This window comes from Convolutriloba macropyga, chromosome 15, assembly GCF_964194025.1.
Source record: "Convolutriloba macropyga chromosome 15, txConMacr16.3, whole genome shotgun sequence".
Taxonomy (NCBI): Eukaryota; Metazoa; Xenacoelomorpha; order Acoela; family Convolutidae; genus Convolutriloba; species Convolutriloba macropyga.
This window is the reverse complement of record NC_134482.1, coordinates 40029482-40050466: the sequence shown is the minus strand read 5'-3', so window position 1 is coordinate 40050466 and position 20985 is coordinate 40029482. Positions and strand designations below refer to the sequence as shown.

At 39.5% G+C, this 20985-nt stretch overlaps 3 protein-coding genes across 3 annotated transcripts in view; 2 read left to right on the top strand and 1 right to left on the bottom strand.

The window, feature by feature from the left end:
* Window positions 1-20985, bottom strand: part of LOC142354270 (uncharacterized) — a 576654-nt gene that overhangs the window by 269852 nt on the left and 285817 nt on the right. The gene's annotated exons all lie outside the window — the stretch shown is intronic.
* On the top strand, window positions 6885-15770 carry LOC142354016 (dynein light chain Tctex-type protein 2B-like). The gene is made up of 2 exons (XM_075406276.1): window positions 6885-7230; window positions 15419-15770. Exons 1-2 carry the CDS (start codon window positions 6988-6990, stop codon window positions 15563-15565), a joined length of 390 nt encoding a protein of 129 aa, XP_075262391.1. The 5' UTR covers window positions 6885-6987; the 3' UTR covers window positions 15566-15770.
* LOC142354551 (uncharacterized) overlaps window positions 16763-20985 on the top strand; it is a 118113-nt gene continuing 113890 nt past the window's right edge. Inside the window, exon 1 of the mRNA XM_075406873.1 lies at window positions 16763-17875. The gene's annotated coding sequence lies outside the window, so the exon portion shown is untranslated. The remainder of the gene's footprint in view (window positions 17876-20985) is intronic.

Here is a 20985-nt window from a genome sequence, read left to right as displayed (position 1 = left end):
GGAACTATCTGAAGTTATGCAGCATTGCCCTGGCAGTAGACAAAAAGTACTCGGTGGTGACTTCACTTGTAGAATCGATACCACGAATCGCAGTGATTCTCTTTGTAAGTTCCTGAAAAACTGGGACAAAACTAAGCTTAAACGAAAAGAAACAACTCAATCCTCGTTAGCGACAGAGGTGTGAGTCAAGTGACAGGAATAAAAATACAGGGAACGTTCTCAAAGAAACACAGAAGGTAGTATACAGTGTTGACCTAAAATGCAAACTGGAAACAGTAGAAAGTACACGAAAGCAAGTACGCAAAACAGAAAGCGGTAAGCTGTCAAAAGTGGTAGAAGAAGCGCAAAAACTACAACACCTAGTGAAATCAACAATTAGTTTTCACATTTCTCAAAAGCCATCTATGAACCAGCAGCCGTTTCTGCTGAAAGCAGTGGTTAAGAAAAGAGAAAAATTGGAAAACTACCGTCAAGCCAATGTACTTTGCGGTGCGTCTTCTCTTATTAAATAGTTTCAGATGGGATTAATGCTAATTGAAAACCATGGTTTACCTGGTTGGAGCTAGCTGTCTCGCCAATCTGACAAGAACTTTGGATCACAAGGACAAACGCAGATTTCAACAACTTTCCTACTCGAAGCCTGGCCTCTCTCTCAACACCAGAGCGAAGGACAAGTACAAGACAGTGCAACACCTGTTTCAAAACAAATTTGTGCTCCTAAATCGAAAACGAATAGTCATCTGGCACGACGTGATCAACAATAGCATCACCCCCCACAGAAGTAACAACAATCGACCCCTCTCCCCCGAGCAACTGATCGAAATCCTCAAGAAGCTCAACTCAAACGGGCAGATTGAGGCCATAGTCTACACCCGCCGAGCTGGTACCCCTGACTTATCCATCGACCTCCGACAAACCGGCATCCTCATTCTAGAAGCTACCAAAAACCTGAGCTCAAGAAGAAAACAGGCAAATTTTGAATATCTTTACCAGTTAACCCAGGTACACCCCGAAACCCACATCGATCTCAAGTTGGTCACCACTATTCTCTTAAACTGTCGAAATCTTCGAAAGCTGATCAAGAAGAAGCGATCGAAGAAGCCGGCAAAGAAGAAACCGAACAAACGCCAAAAGGACAGAAAGAAGAAGCGGGAAAGCAAGAAAGCAGAACAGCATGAGTAAACAGAGTAAGTCACTGTTTTTTTTCTGATTTTTTCTTTTCTTTTTTCTGGTTAGTGAACCTGGAGGTCTTGTTATCTCAGGATCGCAATCAGAAATTAGTAAGGAAACCTCAGTAATAGTACTTACGTTCCCCTAAATCACATTTCCTGTGAACCCGGAGACATTTATTGTCTTAGGATCGCGGAATTGTGTAATTTCCTCGTAGTTTCCTATCAAATCCTGTGAATCCAGGAGCAATTAGCTTGCTTTGGGATCGCGGATCTGTGTTGGAAAGTCACCCCCTCGGTTGAGGTATAAACCCGTCAGTGAATCCGGAGGTTTCAATTGTTACCTCGGAATTGCGACTGGTTTATAAAGCAACCGAGATGACTCGATCAAAACCTGAAAGCACCTGCAAAACGTGCTCCCTCCCCATCAGTAACAAAAGTGCAGTGTTCAACTGTGTCTCGTGTGGCGACTCCATGCACCTGACCCCGAAATGCAGTGGAATGAGTGAAAAAGCCATATATGGACTACAGGAAATCCGACAAAATGTTTTGCTCATATGTAACGACTGTGTGCAGAACAACCAACGAGACCGAGTTCTAGACAACTTGGCATCCAGCAGAGAATCCCCGGACGTGGCGGAAATAGCAAAGAGCTTCGATGAAGTCAAATCTGAGATATCCAAAATCCGAGCGGAAATCAAGTCCCCTCCGCCCGAGCCGACAAAACCAGCCGTGCGTCAACCAGCACAGCCGATCATACATTCGATGGGGTACGCTTCCGAGGGATTCCCGAATCCTACGGAAAAACCGCCAGAGAGCGTTATGATGAAGATGTTCTGAAAGTAAAGGAAATCCTCGCCCACATGGATATCGACTGCCCAATGGATGATGTAAAACGCGTTGGAACCTACGAAAATGAGAAAACGAGAACTATAATTGCAAAATTCTCCAGTGAACATCATCGGCGACTTGTCCTGCTGTCCGCCCACAAACTTGCAACCTACGATAAACCAATTTTCGCGAGCCGAGAACTCAGTCCGGACGAGAAAAAGCTTGAAAATGCTCTGTTGATCAAGCGCAGATACCTCATAGATGTCGAGAAAATAGCCCTAAAAGACTTGCGAATTCGCAATCTGAAACTGCAGAAAAAAGAAAACAAGAAATGGATTGACGTTGATGTCACTCCTACTGGCAGCAGCTCACCTCCGGAACAAAATTGACTACAAAATAAAAACAAACTCCAAATACTCAGTTTCAATGTGCGAAGTCTGCTTGACTTCCAAAGGCGACAAATCCTTGCCAATGAAATAGCAAAGAGGAACTACGATGTACTCTGTCTCACGGAAACCTGGTTAACAAGCGATGTACTTGACAATGCACTCTTCCTTACTGGATACACAATCCACAGAACTGACCGACCTACTGAAAACCATAACTCAAAACACGGAGGAGTTCTCATTGCGGTGAAAGACATTCCTCACTACAGACTGAAAAACACAACGCACTCGGAAAGTGTATCGATTGCGTTACAAACTCCAACTGAATCACTTGTAATTTGCTGCATGTACAACCCTCCTAAATCTTGCCCTTACAGGGCACCAGCCAGTCAAATCCACGAAACCCTGGAAGAAATCGAAAAACAGATGAAACAACGGGATAGTTACACCTTAATTGTCAGCGGCGATCTCAACCTCCCTGGAGCTGATTGGAACAGCATGCTCTCAGATGATGACTACGAACTTTCGCTTCTCAACAACTTTGAAACCCACCAACTTCAGCAAATTCTGCCTTGCAAACGAAATCAATCACTGGATGTATGCCTCACCCAATCTCCTGACAGCATTGAACTTGCCGAAGTCGACAAAAACCTAACACGGGAATACTCAATCAACGGAAAGAGATGCTCCGACCATCAAGCATTCCGGACAACCATTTCCATCGACATATCAACTACGAAACCAGCCCCCAAAGTGAAACATGCATATCACAAGGTGGACTGGAAAGAATTTAACAGCCACATCAGAGACCATCCCTTTTCACCCTACTGCTTCAGCAACGTCGATGAACTTGTTGACCAATGGTACCTATGGATCGAAAAGATAATTGAGATACTAATCCCCCGTGTCACCCAGCACCGAGCAAACCTTCCCCCATGGATTTCCTCTGCCACATCACACGAACTCAAGATCCTCGGAACGATGAAAAGAAAATACGAGAGAGCACCGACCCTCAACCTCCTGATAAAGATAAAACGACGCGAAAAACTCCTCAATGAGCAAATCCTGACAGATCAGGCAGTCTACGAAGACAAACTCTTCAAAAGCCGCCGAATGTCTGATCTACAGAAATACCTGAAATCCCTACGCAAATCAAAACACTTCCCTGATGAAATGTACTACAATGTTGTGCAAAATGGACAAGAAACAAAGAAAACAGCCACAACCGATAGTGAAAAGTGCAATCTCTTCAACGACTTCTTCTCCGACGTTTTCACCAAAGATGTTAAAATCAACGAACCCTCAGTCTACCCAAAACAGAGACTCAACTACCTCAGAATTTCTGAAGAAGAAATCGAAAGACAACTGTTGGGCCTCCAGGCAAACAAAGCGTGCGGCCCAGACAACATCGGAAATATAATCTTAAAAAACGCCCCAGCTTTGGCAAAATCTCTCAAACTTATCTTCCAAACCTGCCTTAATAAAGGAAAATTCCCAGAGAGCTGGAAAACAAGTGAGATCACCCCGATCTACAAAGAAAACGACAAAGCAGACATCACACAGTATCGACCAATAAGTCTATTGAAGAACGTCTCAAAAGTCTTCGAGAAAGTCATTTTCGAACGGCTTTACCCACCAATAGAAAGAACCCTCTCTGACTCCCAACACGGTTTCAGAAAGAAACGATCAGCAGTACTTCAACTCATCCTCTTCACAGACGAACTATACCAGCAACTTGAATCGAAAAAATGCAATGACATTCGAACTCTGTATGTTGACTTCAGAAAAGCCTTTGACAAAGTAGCGCACAAAAGACTCATCCAGAAGCTCGAGAACATTGGCCTCGGAGGAAAGCTACTCCAACTACTCGAAAGCTATCTCACAAACCGAACGCAACGCGTCAAAATTGGAACAAGCAAATCAAAGACCAGAAATGTAACCAGCGGAGTACCTCAGGGATCAATTTTGGGGCCTCTGATGTTCATCATCTACATTGACGATCTCCCCGAAGAAATCTCAGACATCCCGGCCTTCGGATACGCGGATGATTTCAAAGCAATTACCCACGGTGAACACGAATGCGAGACCACTCTCGGGGAAATACAGAAATGGAGCAAAGCAAACCATATGGACCTAAATGTTAGCAAAAGTAAAACCCTCCTCATCAGAGGGGATCTAGCCCAGCGTGACGAAGCAGGTCTTGAAACCGTTGCCACCCAAAAAGATCTCGGAGTCGTAATGTCTCGAAATCTCTCTTGGAGCGCAAACTGCCAACTTAGAACAACCAAAGCGTGGAAAGCCTTCTACACACTCAAACGAAATGTTTCGAGCAGAACCTCAATGGAAACGAAACTGAACGCTTACATAGGATACGTAGTGCCCGTACTCACTTACGCCTCCCAAGTCTGGTACCCTTCGAAGACTGACATGAAATCAATCGAGAAGATCCAGCAAAAGGCAACAAAGTGGATATGCGGTGGAAACGACGAATACCATCAAAGACTCGAAACGCTGAAAATACTCCCACTCTCCATGTACATGGAAATGCACGATGTCCTCTATCTCCTCTCAATCCTATAAGGCAATTACTACGTCCCCGAAGACAAACTGCCAAAGCGAAAAGAAAACGAAACAAGACAAAAGCAGGAATTTGAACTCCCCAAACACCGACTACATAAATCAGACGAAAATTTTTTCTTCAGAGCCACAAAGCTATTCAACATCATCAGTAGGACAACGGAGAAGCCAATGACGAAGAAACTTCTGACAGAGATGTACCAAAACTATTTCCACAGAAGCTACAACGAACTCGACAGCTGCACCTGGAGACTTCTATGCAACTGTGGAATCTGCAATCCAATGAAAAAACTCGTGCCAAACGAAAACTGAAGGGTTCCACACCCGAGGGCTCCGACCCTAAAGACTCTCCTACTACTACTACTACTACTACTACTACTACTACTACTACTACTACTACTACTACTACTACTACTACTACTACTACTACTACTAATGCTTGCAGAATCGATAATGCTTGAAGTGATCAAAATGAACGTGAAACAATCTGGAATAATCTTGGCTTGCATTATTGATTACGAAAAGAGATTTGATTTTATTGGTCGGAATCTGTTGATATCAAAACTTGTTAAAATGGGACTCCATAGGTACATCCTAACAACATTGCAATCAGAGCTTAGGTGCAACCTGCAGTATGTATTAGATGGGGAAACACTATCAGATGAAATAAAGCAAGAAACTGGTGTGCCCAAGGAGAGAAACTATCACCTTTACTTTTTGGTCTTTTTATTGCTGATCGATGCTACGAATTGAAACGGGATGAATTAGAGGTAATTTTCTATACCGACGATCTAGTACTCGGTGGCAGCAGTCATATTTACAACAATGTATAAACAAAATCAAATTGTACTGTTCTGGAAACAAATTGAAAGTTAACATCGCAAAGACCGAAAGCCATGAAAATCAGAAGAGGTCGACTAGTAAAAGACGGCAAACTGAATCAAAAACTCAAATTGCGCAAAACCAACTTTAATTCTGCTAGTCTTCTGTTCAATTCAATCGTTTTTCCGGCGGGCAACCTATGACCTCAAAATGCACCGACGCTCTATTTGAGATAGAGATAAAGAAACACTACCGCAAAGTTGGAAGAATTGCTGATGCGGAGTGAGTAATTACAAGAAATTGTCTTCAAAAGTTTGTTCTTTGACCATCATGGGCTGAAAGATTGTCCCCCCCCCCCAAACACAAAAGAGTGGTTGCGATATTTTATGGAAACTGTCTGCACAACTTTCTGTTACATGGAAGGCTGATTACAAGTGGGAGGAAAGCTTTTGCGTCTGCAGATTTTGCGAAAAAATATCAGATGATCATATGCTTTATTCCGCCTCATTTTTAAAACTGTCACCACTTCAAAAGTATTATAAACGCACAAATTGAATGAAACAACTACACTGTAAATAATTGATATTTTAAATACTATTTGTAAATTTGTCTTTGGGATCTGACGTTCAATTCAATATTCTTCTACATTTAATACACCAACATTGCTTTCCATAGAAATTTCTTAGAAAACAGTGTCTGCACTTGGCAATTGGGTTGCGATTGTACAGTGTTCAGAAACAATTTGAATATTTTTTAAATCTGATGACTGGGATCATGTCCCTGCGTTCAGCAAATCCACAACAACAATATAGTGATATTTCCAACTTTTTTGACGCGACTCCTAGAGCCTATCATATTACTGTACTTTAAAAAATGCAATGCGATAAATTTTAATAAACAGCTCTGATTTTTCATAGTGGGGGTTCACTTCCACGCATTGGGCGAATCATACCCCCCTTTTTCCATTTATATTAATTATCGTAATTATACCATATTTGGGGACGGGACTATTAAAAGAGAAAGACGACGTTTTTTGTTATTGTCCAGAGTAAATCACGATTTTTTTAAGGTCTTTATGTGAGCATAATATACCATTAATAGATTATAACGTGAACAAGAGTCGGATTACCATCACGTTAATGCGAATGTGTGTGCTGGTTTTTGTATGTGGAAACCTGTTTTTGATTTGCTAATTTTAGGCAATGGATGCTGCACCGAGTACTGAAATTGATTTTTCGGGAAACACTTTTGTTATTCGGCCGAACTTCAAGCACAAATTCCGACCAGTTGCTGTACGGGAAGTCATAAGCACTGTTCTATCTCAGAACCTCACTGATAAAACGTATAATTCAGAAGAAGTTCCTGATCTTACTCGGAATCTAGCTGAAAAGATCAAAGAAGCAGTTAAAGATTTGGGCTATGACAGATATCGTCTCATGGTTCAGGTTTGTATATCATTATTGGCAAAAAAAGTGGTGGCACCGTGGCAAACAGTGCTGCTATTTGAAAAACATTTGTTATTAATAGCCGCGATAGCTGAGGCTATTATTGGCCTTCTCTCGGTTTTTTTTTGCAATTCAAAGAATTTGAATTGTATTGGGGCGTTGTCTTTAGATCTATTCACGCATGTTCATGATTTTTGAAGTCAAATTGGAGTAGTGATTATGGTCACGCCGAAATAGGAAGTGGAGCGAAAAAGCGAGTACTTTTGCCGCGTGATTTTTTTTTGCATTCTAATTTTAAAGTAGAATGAGAAAACGGTGTTTGAACGAAAATTCGCGTTCTCGCTAGTTATTCTTTGTTCACATGCGGCAATTTGACTTCGATTTTTACACTCTCGATCATGAATTACTTCTTTCAAATCCTGAAACACGTTATTATTTCAAAGATAAAGTGATTAGCTTTTTAAATAGTTACCTGAGTAGTAGATCTCAGTGTTGATTAATGATGAATATTCGATGCCAAGAACTGTAAAAACGGGTGTTCCTCAAGGTTCTGTTCTAGGTCCCGTTCTTTTTTCATGCTATCTTGTTCATCTGGAAGTTTTTTTGAACGTCTTGATGTCAATTATCATTTTTATGCCGACGACACTGTTATCTATATTGTTTACCATGCCTCGATAAATCAGGGGGCTTTTGATTTGATATTTACGACTCTGCAAAAGAGGTTCAGTGGCACTAAGCTCAAAATTAAACTCGAATAAAACTGAGTACATGTTTATTAGTGGAAGGAATAGTTTAAATAGCGATGTTGAACTTCCAGCAGATGCCAATTTTTCTAACAATGTTACTTTGCTGGGCTTCAACTTAGATTCCAGACTTTCATATACGAAACAAGTTAGTTCTGTGTCGTAGATGTTAGTATTTCCTGCAAAAAATTTATTCAATCAGAGATACAGTCGACAGGTGTTGATCGAGTTAGTTCGGGTAATGATTCTCTCGCGACTAGATTACTGCAACTCGCTACTGTGGACTACCTGTGTATATTATACAGAAATTACAGCGTATAATGAACTCAGCATGTCCCATTTTTCGGCTATCACATGGTTCATCAACAGCAAATTATATCAAAGAGATTTATTGGCTACCCATGAAACAACGTGTCCTCTACAAAATTCTATTATTTGGTCACCGTTTGGTTCAACATCCTTGGAGAATTCAGATGTATCTTGGCGCATTAGTTTTCCGAACCTAATAAGGTGACTAGAGGCCAATATGCGTACAATTTGAAGGTTCAATGTCACAACTGCATTTGAGCGGAGATCGTTCAGTTTTGCTGTTCTTTTCGAATGTAATAAATTGACTTTTCAAATGAAACTAATACCGCATTATCGGAGGTTTGATTATCGGAAAAAACTGAGAACTTGTTTTTATTTAATACTTGATTTTGAAATTTTGAAAGCACTTCTGAGTTTGTAAATGGTGCGTAAACCTATACGAGTATTTTTTTGTTTTTCTCGATTTTTTGGATGGGATTTGTTTCTAAGTGGTTTTCCCAATCCATTTATAGTTCATTATAGGCCTAGTTTTTTGATTGAATCAAATTTCTTTCTTGCTTGTGGTTTTTTGTTCACATGCGTCATCTGGACATCGATTTGCAGTTTTTCAAAATTTTTTTAGTGTTTTAAAATGTTTTTCCCAATTTACCGTTCGTTCCCGTTAGTCCGTTTTAGGTCTAGTTTTTGTCAATGAAAATTCTTAGAGTTGTATGGCAGGACTTGTCCTGCTATGTTTCATATTTCGTCGACAAGAATTTTGCTACGACCATATGACGCCACAATCACTTCACATCTGCTTTTCGTTCATACAATTTCAAATGAATTGCGTGTGTCACGTAATTTTTCACTCTTACTGGATCGAGTTTTTTTTTCATTCGCGTGATTAAGTTTTTGGTCACTCGAATAGATTATTAGAATGAATGCGCGGGGCAGCCATGGTGGCCCCCAGTCCCATTGATTCCTGGAAGAGCTTATCACGACGATATATCGATTAGATTTACCCAGATCCTTGGTTGAACTTACAGTCAGGAGGTCATAACTCGACACTGTAGTCATCACCCTCCTTCAATCAGCTTAGTTCCTTTCAATTTATTTTATATTGTATGTTACCTTTCTATACGTATGATCAAAATAGTTACGGAGATTTCCCTTTATCTTTCCATCAGCAAGTTAAAATTATCAGAACAAGCGAAACTCTCTGGCATTGCTTACTCTTACCCTGGCCTTAATCTAGACCCAAAGACTTCAAATTATTGTTACTATTATCTTATGTCAGCTCCACTGAGGAACCGGAACATTATTCTTTGGCACGACCTCTTGAATAGAATAATACTCTGAATTAACACCCCAGGAAGAAAACCATCCCTCAAACGGTTGACGAACTGATCGAAACTTTGAAGACTATCCCCATACTCTTTTGTGTTGTCACCTGCCAAAGCGAAGGAGCGCCTTTCATCTTTGACTATCTCGGAAAGGCTCTGAAATGATACGAATCGACGTGACAAAACACATTATTAGTGCCTCTGGACAAACTGACAAGTCGGTATTAGCAGAATAGCGAGAGCTCCATCAACACCCAGACGTTGAACTGCAAAGCTTGGCATGAGTGCTACACTATTACCCAGATATCAAGCGAATCTTCAAGACACGTGGTACGTAGCGACGATCGGCTGGTGAACGTCGAGAAGCCAAACGAAGAAAACTCTAGATCAGGTATGCTTGCTTATCGAGTCTCTGGCTCTGAACCCCTACTAGTTCTTGTTCATTTGAAAAACTATCAATCTTTTAAGGCGCGCTCATTGATCCTCTTGCTCTGAGCCACTGAAAGATGGCAAAACACAATACTCGCTATCGAAGTGAAAGGACCGACCTCAAAAAAGCTGTCTTCGAGATCAAATCATTCAAGCAAGCCCTCCAATAGAAGCAATCTGCGCTGTTATACCAACTACAAGACCTGAAACGCCACCAAAACCTGTCGAAGAGATTGACGGCATACGAATACGTGGAATCCCTGAATCAAACGAAAAAGAAGCTAGGCTACGTCAGGAACATGATCGTGCACAGGTTCAAAAGATGATGGCTCACGTCGAGGTCAATGGCACAGAACCAAAAATTTTTCGAGTTCGTGACGGAAATTTGTTCATCCGGCACGGCACACGTTGGTTCAAGGACAAGACACCCGAAGTCCATGGGTCCTCTTCACTAACCACCTTCTTGTACATTCTTATTCTCATTGCCAGAATTATACTTGAATACGATGGACGAACACCTTTTCATTACAGTACCAAATCATTATCATGCCATTACAGTACCAAATCATTACCAAATCATTTGCCTCACAGAACCGTGGCTGACTGAAAGTGTCAAAGACAGTGCAACTTTCCTCACCAACTTCACAGTACGCCACAAAGACCGACTAAGTGCAAATGGGGCTACAAAACACGAGGTTGCAGTCATAGATGTTGCTGAAAATATTCCAAGTTGTGAAACTGTCTCAAGTTTTAAAGAATGTGTTATCCGTTTGCTGATGAGCAAACCGGTCATGATCTGTTGTCACTACAGTGCGCCGTGGAACAGTCATTATACATGGTCAGTTGCTGACTTCGCAAAACTTTTGGCTTTTCTGAGGTCCAAGCAATATGAACATGGCGCTGTTTGTTCGTACATTGCTGGCGATATAAATCTGAGCAGGAGCCACTGGCCTTCTATAACCTCGACTTCGCCCGACGAGCAGGTGATACTCAACTAGCTCTGCGACTTAAACGGTCAACAACTCATTCGATCTCAAGATGGAAAGTTGTTGGACGTCTTCTTATGCAACAAACCCCAGCAAATAAACCTCAACAAACCCATGCAACAAACTGTCTCAAGCATTGTTCATGACAATCATTTTCGAAGCATGTTCAAAAGCGATCATATGCGTTTCACGCTTAGGTCTTTTTTAATATCAAGCCATCACATATACAACCGCTAAAACCAAGGCAGAAGTTCGATTTTGTAGCCTTTGCATATAAGAAAGCTAACTGGAACGACATAAACAAGTTCACTGTTCAACATCCTTTTCGTCCTTATATTATGATGAACGTAGACTTGATGTTAGACCTTTGGTACCAATGGCTTTATGAAGTCCTCAAGATTTCTTGTCTATTATCACAAAACACAGATCTGAACTCGCGCCCCGGGTTAGTCATAGATTGTCAAACCTTATCAAAACGTTGAATACCCTGCAACTAAAGCAGCAACGGAAATCAACGCCTGCTAGAAAACTCAAAATCGAGCACGTGCAAACTAATCTTGCCCTAACACTTACGCACGATCAACATGAGAACGAACCTCGACTCTTCCAAGATGGCAAGTTTACTGACATACAACGTGATTTCAAGTCTGTCACTAAGTCAAATTCCGTGCCCGCAGAAATCTTAAATCACCGATCAGCTAATACTGACGTTGCCAAAGCCGACTTGTTAAACGACTACTTCAGTCAGTGTTCACACAGATGTGCTACGTAGTCAAAACAGACAGAATGTTGTCGCTAAGTTGAGCCACGTCATCTTCACCACCGAGATTTTAAATTCAAATGTCATTGCCAATATCGCTATGTCTACTCTTCAATTTAATTGCTCGCAAAGATCATTTCCCAGCGAAATGGAAAGTAGCCGAAATCGTCCCAATCTATAAAGATGGCGACAAACAGGACGCCTCTAACTATAGACCAATCAGTCTCTTTTCTGCAGGCTCGAAATTTTGAAACGCTCATCTTCAACAAACTGATCCGAGTAGTCTACTCAACCCTAAATCCTGCACAGCATGGCTTTCGGCCAAAGCGATCAACCACAACAAATTTAATAGAGTAATTGCATGAGATCTTCAGCTGCCTGGACTCCAACTTTTCCTACCTCACAGCCTTTTATATCGAGTTCCAGAAGGCATTCGACAATGTCTCTCACGATCTACTTTTAGCCAAACTAGCGGTACTCGGCATTGAAGGAAACTGCTTCGAAGCTATCTGTCGAATTGGAAAGAAACAGTGCGGATAAATGGTACAACCTCAAAAGAACTTGATGTCTTTAGCGGTGTACCCCAAGGTTCCATCCTAGGATCGCTTTTCTTACTTGTTTTCATAAACGATCTGACGTCATGTGTTATGTCAAAGGAATTTGGCTATGCAGATGATTACAAAATTGTAGGGACCAATCCTGTGACGCTCAACATAGATGTCAGAAAACTTTGGAGGTTGTGCGAGAATAATCTGATGTCAATGAACCTGACGAAAAGCAAGCTGCAATGTATAAAAGGCTCGGTCCAATTATACCTTCGAAGCCACCCAATCGATCAAAGATTTAGGCCTCCTTGTGAGCGACTCTTTAAACTGGACCTTACACGCGAAGAAAAGAACCGAAAAAGCCTTGAATGCATTCTTCCTACTGAAACGAAACCTTAGCAAGGCAAATTTTGCAAAGGAAAAATTCCTATGTATGCTATGTTGTGCCAAGTGTCAGCTATGGCTCATACTTGTGGAAACCATCAAAGGCGACTTATCATTACTCGAAAGTGTTCAACGAAAAGCAATGTGTTGGATCTCCAAAACCAGCAACAGTGTTTTCTCATGCAAGGACAAACTTCAGAAAAGCAACATCTTGCCACTGTCTATATATCAAGAACTTCATGTTGTGTTACTATTTGCAAAAATTTTATTTGGAAAAGTTGATATTGACTGGCAAAGCCATGTTACTTTCGCTGAGGTGTGCACCCGGAGAGTCCAAGTCACTAGAAATTTCATATGCGAGCAAATGCGGTTGCAGAAGAGTGGATCAGATTTTTGGTACCGAGCCCGTCACCTTGCAAATATGTTCAATGATTGTTTCAAATATGATGTGCTTCTTGATTCAGATCACAAAAGCAAACTCTTGGAACTCTACAAACGATTCTTCATATCCCGATACAACGAATCAGACCCTTGCATTTGGCGTCTTTGTGTGGCTTCAATAACTTTAAGAGACTTGAAGAAACTCATCTTTACTTAAATGAACCATAAATTTTGAACAACTCCTATTTTTATAATAAGGTCAAGTGAGTGTATATCACTCTAATTGAAGGGTATTTAAGAGCAGTTAATAGAAACAGCAATAAGTTATACAGATTCTTGATCAAAATTTAACATCTCTTTTTTAAATCTTTTTTGAGACTGCAGATCTACGAAGCTATTGCGGCGATTTTCTGGCAATCTGCCGGCTATGTTATTTTTTATTAAGATTTTGCCGAAAACGTTGAATGCTATCCAAGGGAAATATTCACGTATATTTTGTGTGGTTTTGAGATTTTTTGAACTTTTGTTGTTTGTCTTATCTAGAGCCTGTATTTTCGTCTTAATTCCGCACTGGCCGCATTTTGTTCAAAGCCTTGAGTCAAAATTCTGATTTTATTGGAATTGGTTTTGAGTTGATATTAGTGAAGAGTGGATATTACTTAAAATAGAGTGATCAGAGCTGAAACTTATTAGAGCGTTGCGGAAGGTGTGATTTGAAGGTATGTGAGCCTTGTGGAAACTGCATGGGTTTTACAAGTTCAAGTTAAATGGTTCTTCAGCCTCTCTCGACCAGCTCTTCATAATGACACCTATGAAGAGTTGGTCGACAGAGGTGTTTCCCATCAAATGAGAGTTTTGAACTTTTCCGTAATCCAATGTTGTTCTATTCTTTTATTTTAAACTTCGAACTGTATAGCTTCCGGTGACTTCTTGCTTTTGATAATTCCAGGCTTTTGGGCTAGCTTTAGGATCAATCCTATACGTTAAGATCTTGAATACCTGGATCATTTAGCCTCTTTCCTCTATATTGTAAATGGTATGCAGATGTTGGCAATGCTGTAAGATCTCTTTTGTCATTGCTTAACATGTTTGTGGTCTCAAAAACGCGGATCCATGTTTGGATGCCTCGTGAATGCCCCTAAATGTCAACTTATTACAAAACTACATCTGAAAGATGAAGCGTTTGAGCTCTTTCACGACACTGAAATTTAAATTACAGAAAGTACACGCGTATTAGGTTTGGTTATTGGATCACCTGCAGCCTGCGCTGAATACCTGAATGACTATCAATGTAAATATAAAGAGTATACAGAAGTTGAACCATTTTGTCAAAACATTCCATCATTACGCTTACGCATGTTTTACCAAAACAAGTTCCTTTTCTCTGTCGATATACCCATGAAACCTCTAGTCTTCTTGAAAAAATTGAAGATCCCCAACGCTTCCCCTCCTCTTCACACACTCACTCCGGTCACCACCTAGCCCCAGCTGCCTACTACTGAAGCCAACTGCTCGGTGGTCGTTTTAGAGCAATTCGCCAGACGTTAGTCGGTTTTGTTCATTAATTGCATTATCGGGATGTTAAGCTGGAACAGTTGCGTGTGATTAATTGCTCTCGAACCAAGTTTGAAGCGATTGTTGTAATTGTTTGTCTTTTTTAATGCACAATTTTTGCTTGATCGTTTTTGTTCTGGAACATTCTTTGCTTTCAAGTGACTTTTTCACGTTTGACATCTTAAGGTTTTGCGTAATCTGTTGCTCTCATCCCAAAATAAAGATTGTTGCTAGAATACAGAATAAAAGCGGTGGTGTGCGAGGGATTATCAAAGACGCTATGATTTAGTGGTTAAGATGTCAGACTGACATTCTGGAGGGAGCGGGTTCGGACCCCTGATAGGCTGGGAATTTTCTTGCACTCATAAAATGTTTCTAAGCTGCACCCTCTAAATTAAAGTACCCCCCCCCCCCCCCACACACACACACCTGTGGTTCGAGAGCAATTCATCCGACGTTGGCCGGTTTGTTTTATGTCTGCTCTAAACCCTTTTAAGACTTGGATCGTCTATGCTTAAGAAGAACTCAAGTTCAAAAGGGAAGTATCCGCGATAGATGAAATTGTGATTTTTTAGTTCAAATCACGTGGTAATTTATTGAAGGTGTTTCCCATTGTAATCCCTATCCCTCAAGAAAATAAGTTATATGATGGGAAAGACCCAATTGTTGGTGCATTTGTTGAAGACGCTCCTGAATTGAGGGTGAAAATGTTGTTCATCCCAACACAGGTAATTTTGTGTCATGACGGTTACAGTTGGGTTAATTGCTTGAACAGGTGGCAATTGGGGAGCAGAAGGGAGAGGGTGTGAAGATGGGGTGCAGGTGTTTCTGGGATGCAGACACTGACAACTATGCTCAAGACACATTCATGAACGACTCCCTATTCTGTGTAGCTGCAGTATTCGGTCTATTCTACTACTAACTTTTTATAGACTAATTCTGCCTCTTTTGCAATTTGTCATTTAGTACTCCAGGTGAGATTGGATGTTGATCTTGCAAGATTCTTCGCATAAAATGGCATGAGAAAAAACTTGCAAGATCTAGGAAACTGAATGGTAACCACTACAGATGATCAAGTTAAAATAAACCCGGGAGGCCAGAGATAGAATGCATGGCTCTTTTACATTGCCCCCCCCCCCCCCCGGCTTAGTGGGTGCATAATATTTGCACCACCCAAAGCTTATTTGCCATATTTTTACATTAGGATTTACTATGTAATGACACGTGCTGTGTAAACTGGGGGGGGGGCATAGCGTATGTTAGGATGGCTATATAAGGTGCTAGAGTCACGTACGCGTAGAGAAGTTCCATATTTTACCAGGAAAAGAACTGAACAGGAATGGGGTTTATTTTGATGAAGAAACATGCTTTTCTGGAATATTTCAATGATTCTATTTTATTTGACCGTAGCAAAATTATTGAATGGTTACAGCTGCAGACCCCGTTCTATTAAACTTTTGCTTTCACCCACGGAGATGTGTCTATGGGCTAATGTTTGTCACCATATTTTTGTTAGCTTTTGTAAAAATGTCAAATTTCGCTGGGGGGGGGGGTATGAAATTGTAAGAGACGGATATAACTGAAATATTTCATTTCAACTACGTTGTAAATTTTGTGACACTATAATGTACAAAAATGTAAATTTGTAAATTCACATTTCAATTCACCTTTTTCGTTTTTGCGACCTTTCTTCAACTCATCTGCAAGAATTGAGAGTTATGACTTCAAAGTATGTGCGTGTTCTTGGCGGTCATTAATCAGGCAACAAGAATTGATAAAAAGGAACTGCGGAAGAGTAAGTATATAGCAGGCATATTGTATTACTTCCATCAGAGTGGAAATCTTTTCAGCCCTCTCTCATCTTGAGCGGGTTGTATTTCACGTATAACATCATTGTCTCAGGCGTACAAACTACCCCTTTGCAATCGAAGGGGCTTAGAGTAATTACCAGGATATGATTCCTGATTGCTCAATAAATCTTCTAGTATGTTTTCCATTTTTTCTTCCCTTCTAAATCTCCCCGCTGTTTTGTTTCTGTCTGTATTGATGCTGTTTGCTTTGTACCCTGTGTTCCCGGGTAAGTGGCTGAAAATAGCCTGGCATACATAAACAGGGGATATACAGTGAGCATAAGAGTTAGTAGTATTTCTTTGAGCTATCAATTTTTTCGGTTTCTTTCTCCAAATTTGTCGATTAGATAAGGTCACGCAATTCAATCGCGTAAGATAAAAACAAAATTTCTATTTGCAAAATAAGCGTGACGTATCTATATACGTCTCTCAGCTAACCAGCGGCCCTGATCAGAAAAAAGGGTAACAATGAAAGAAAGACCCTTTACCCAACGAGGTCCAATACAACCCAACTGAACTGAACAGCAATTGTATAGCGCGTGTTGTTCAGTATAGCCGCTTTTGATTCTAGGGGGAATTTTAAACTACAAATTAGATTACAATTCAAGTTGCTCGCTAATTTTGGGATGCTCAGTTCTTGTGCGTGCAATAAGCTTCCATCATATAACAAAACTACATTTAAAGCGCGTGTTTTTCCCACTGCAAAAGAGTTGAATAAGAGAGAAAAATAGAGTAGTTATACCTGCGTAGGGTTGAATCAAATCGCGGCGATTGTCGCGTGTAATGATTATTTGAGATTGTCAAACTATTACCAAATAAGCATATATATCCCTGTTTTTTCCGTTATCCCATCATTTTGTTGCCAATTTATCCCCATTGTCAACTGCAGACTTTCGCATGATTGAATGATGATTTAATAATAACCGGCTCTCTACTCTACTAACTAGCTGTAACTACTCATAACTCCGAGGCACAGTTACTAACTTATTTCTTACTCCTACGCTAGACATGCATTTTTTAATTCCAGTCGCCATATTTTGTTCCATACAATCATGAAGAAAATTTTCCGCAATTTCCCCCTAAAATTCACTTGCAGCTTTTTGTAATTTATCCCGACTAAACTGTGTAAAGATGTACTGCTAAAATGACGTCATTAGGGAAGACTTGTTGCCTTGAACAACAATTCTAGGATGCCCAATTAAGTTAGTATTGTGTCTGGATTCCACTCAATTTATCTGGCCAATTTCTCTCCTAAGGCTGGTCTGCTCAAGAAACAATGTTTCACTTCGCATTCTTGCGTCACTCCCCTTTACTGCTTCCTTAAAGGTTTTTTTAAACTTATATCTAAATTTACGTTTGGTCAGTATTTGACGGCGAAAATGGTAAGTCGTTTTACTTTGATGGAAGAATGGTTAAAAAATCTTGTTAATTAAAAAGTGATGAAACCTGTTACATCTCTGGAATAATTTGGAAATTGAAATCACATGTTTAGGTATGTTATAATACAACTTGACCATCTTATCAATTTTTGCGAGTTTCAGCGCAGAGTTTTGACAAGAGCGTAAAGTTCGATACTCTGTAAATAGAAACTGCTCACAATTCTTTTGTTTAAAGACTTGATTATTTCCCCATAGATATAGAAATCAGAGACTTTTCTAAACTGAGACTAGTTATGACAATAAGTAGTAGATATAATTATAGAATTAATTTCTGTTTGACTGTCTATCAGTTTTATAAATTTCATTTTGGGATTAACAGATTTCAGTTGAAATGCTTCCGAAAAACGCAGAAAACATTTGGGCTAAGCGCCTGCTCCATTTTTTTAAACGCAAATTTCGGAAAGGTCAACGCACCTGAGCTGTCTCATAATTTTTATTTCTGCCTTATTTTCCTAACTCAAAATCTAGGTAGTAAAGCTCAGCTATATTTTTGTGCCTCGAGTATATGAACCGAATGCGCTTGTGCAAAATTGTTTCAATTATTCTCGTGTTTTGATGTGCTGTTGCAGACCTTTATTTGTAATTGACAACTTGAGAACCCAAAAAACACGAAAACACTTCGAGTGACATTTACGCCCTTGACTTTTTGCGTTTTGCGTGATCTAAAATTCTCTCTCAATCGTAATTTCAAGCAGCTGAACTCAATTGGTGGCAATTTAATACTAAAAGTCAATTGAAAAGTTCGCCGAAATTGGTGTCATCTTTAAATCTTAATAGTGGTATATATTAATCTATAATGTTATTTGAAGCCCTCTAGTGAATTTCTTAGTCCAATTTAGGCTCCCCCTCAACCCGACTGGAGCAGGTTGCAATTGATTAGAGCTCCAACTAGTTGTTCGAGAGCGATTCCGACGTTAGTCAATTATGTTTATGATTTAAATAAAAAACTTCATTTCAAAGCTTTTAAAATCCTTCGAAGTTGTTATTTGAGTGTTAAAATTTCAGTTAAATCTCGACAGAATAATGATTTGCCTAAAATTTATAAAGTTGCGAGGATTTAGTAAAAAAAATACCACTCTAAGCATGTCTTGGGGTATCTGGGTTTGCCCAAAATGTACTTTCGCTACAAAATTTATTTAGTGTGCGCGCCAGACAGTCATGGAATTCAGATAGCGCTAAGTTTTTGCCAAGGAGAAGGTTATAACGCTTGAAATAAAAAATATGCAAAGAGTAAAAAAAAAACGTTCAGATGGTAGAAAAGTTTCTAAGTTTGTTTTATGCTGGCAAGTATTGCCGAAAGTTAGATTAGAATTGGGTTTCACCAAATCTTGAAAAAACACATTTTATCGCACCTTGTTATCAAAATATCAGCCAGGTGACAATAAATCGCTCTTGGATCATATTCAGTATGTTTTCGAACTACAATGTTCCCTTCTGGGGTTACAAATTTTAAAGATAATTTACAACTAATTTGTTTAGTCTTCAAAACTAAATTTTTCCCAACTGATTTGAAACATTTTTCGTTATCAAATTTCCTTTTCTTCAATGCTCGGGCATTTCAGTGAAAAAACTATGCTCGGTCTATAGACAAAATCTCACTTATGTTTTTTTGCTGCCGTTATAAGATATGAGCAACTCCAATTTCTCGCGTTTGTTTTTGAAAACAAAGAAGCTATCAAGATTTTCAGCTACACAGTTTTTCATTTTTTTTACCCACTACCATAAGAAGCAAGCTACGGAACATGTTTTGGCTGATTAAACTGCTCCCGGTGACAGATTACTACTGGCGCTCGGAGCTACCATGCTCATTCCCTTCCAGCGCAGTATACCTGAAATATAATTTATGAAAACCAACAAGGTATTTTTAACAAACAATTGAAATTGGAGTGGAAATTGGTATAACTAGTAAAATTACAGCTAAACTTGAACCAAACTGGCACGTTCTAGAAAAATTTGAAAAATGAGCAGTTTATGGACAAACTGGATTTAATGCCAAATATCGTCTCGAGTAATTATCTAAGAAGAATATTATAAAAGAAAATCTTTATTGAGAATATGCAGTTTTATGAGACTCCTTAGAGAAAGTTTAAAAACGTTATAAAAGAAAAACTCTCATATGATAATATTTAGTTGCACCCGAACAAAGTTTCAAGTAACTATTACGTCTTCCTAACGTAAAACTATTGTTTGACCTTCTTTTCTAGAACATTTTTTGTTTTCGCTTGAATATATTTTTCACGCAAGAGCACTCGATTTTTTTGCTTGACCTAAAATACTCTCATCGAGAAGTTAAGTCTGCTTTGCGGAAAGAAAAGTGATTGTAAGCTAGGCTAGAAGTGGCCGATAACATTGTGGTAATTCGCTCATGATAGGATATAGGAGTTCGTGGATTCGAACCCGTCCCTAGCCGCATATTTTGCACAAAAAAGGAAAAGTTTTTCTTTGCTACGGTCCCGCCTGTTATTGTTATTCGATTCGAGAGCAATTCGTCTGAAGTGTCAGTTTATGTTTCTTTCTTAATGATCAAATACAATAATTCTATTTAACCATTTTTTCATTTAACAAACAAGGGGGCTCGGTAAGGTGCGTTCGCGCATAAAGTTCCAACCCCGCTCATCCAAATTCACATATTTTTCAGCAAACCGCTAAAGTAATAAAACATTGCAGCATTAGATGGCCGATGAGACCTTCCAGTAAGGATAACATGAGACTAGACAACTCTAAATTCCGAAAAACAACAAACATTTATTGCTCCCAAACGTCAAAAAACAAAATCAAAAATGGCATCAGAGAAAACGTAAACAATACAAATTAAGAGTTGTCTATTCTCATGTTATCTTAAATGGAAGGTCTCAGTGGCCATCTAGTGCTGCAATATTTTATTCCTTTAGTGGTTTGCTGAAACAATTGTTTCAACACTTTCTTCGTTATATTTTTAAGTAATGCGACAACTTATCAAAGAAGCAAAAAAATAGCAAAATTGTTTTTTGTTGTTAATTATGCTCAAAAATCAAAAGTTTTTGAATGAAAACTCGTAGTAACAAAACCAGCTG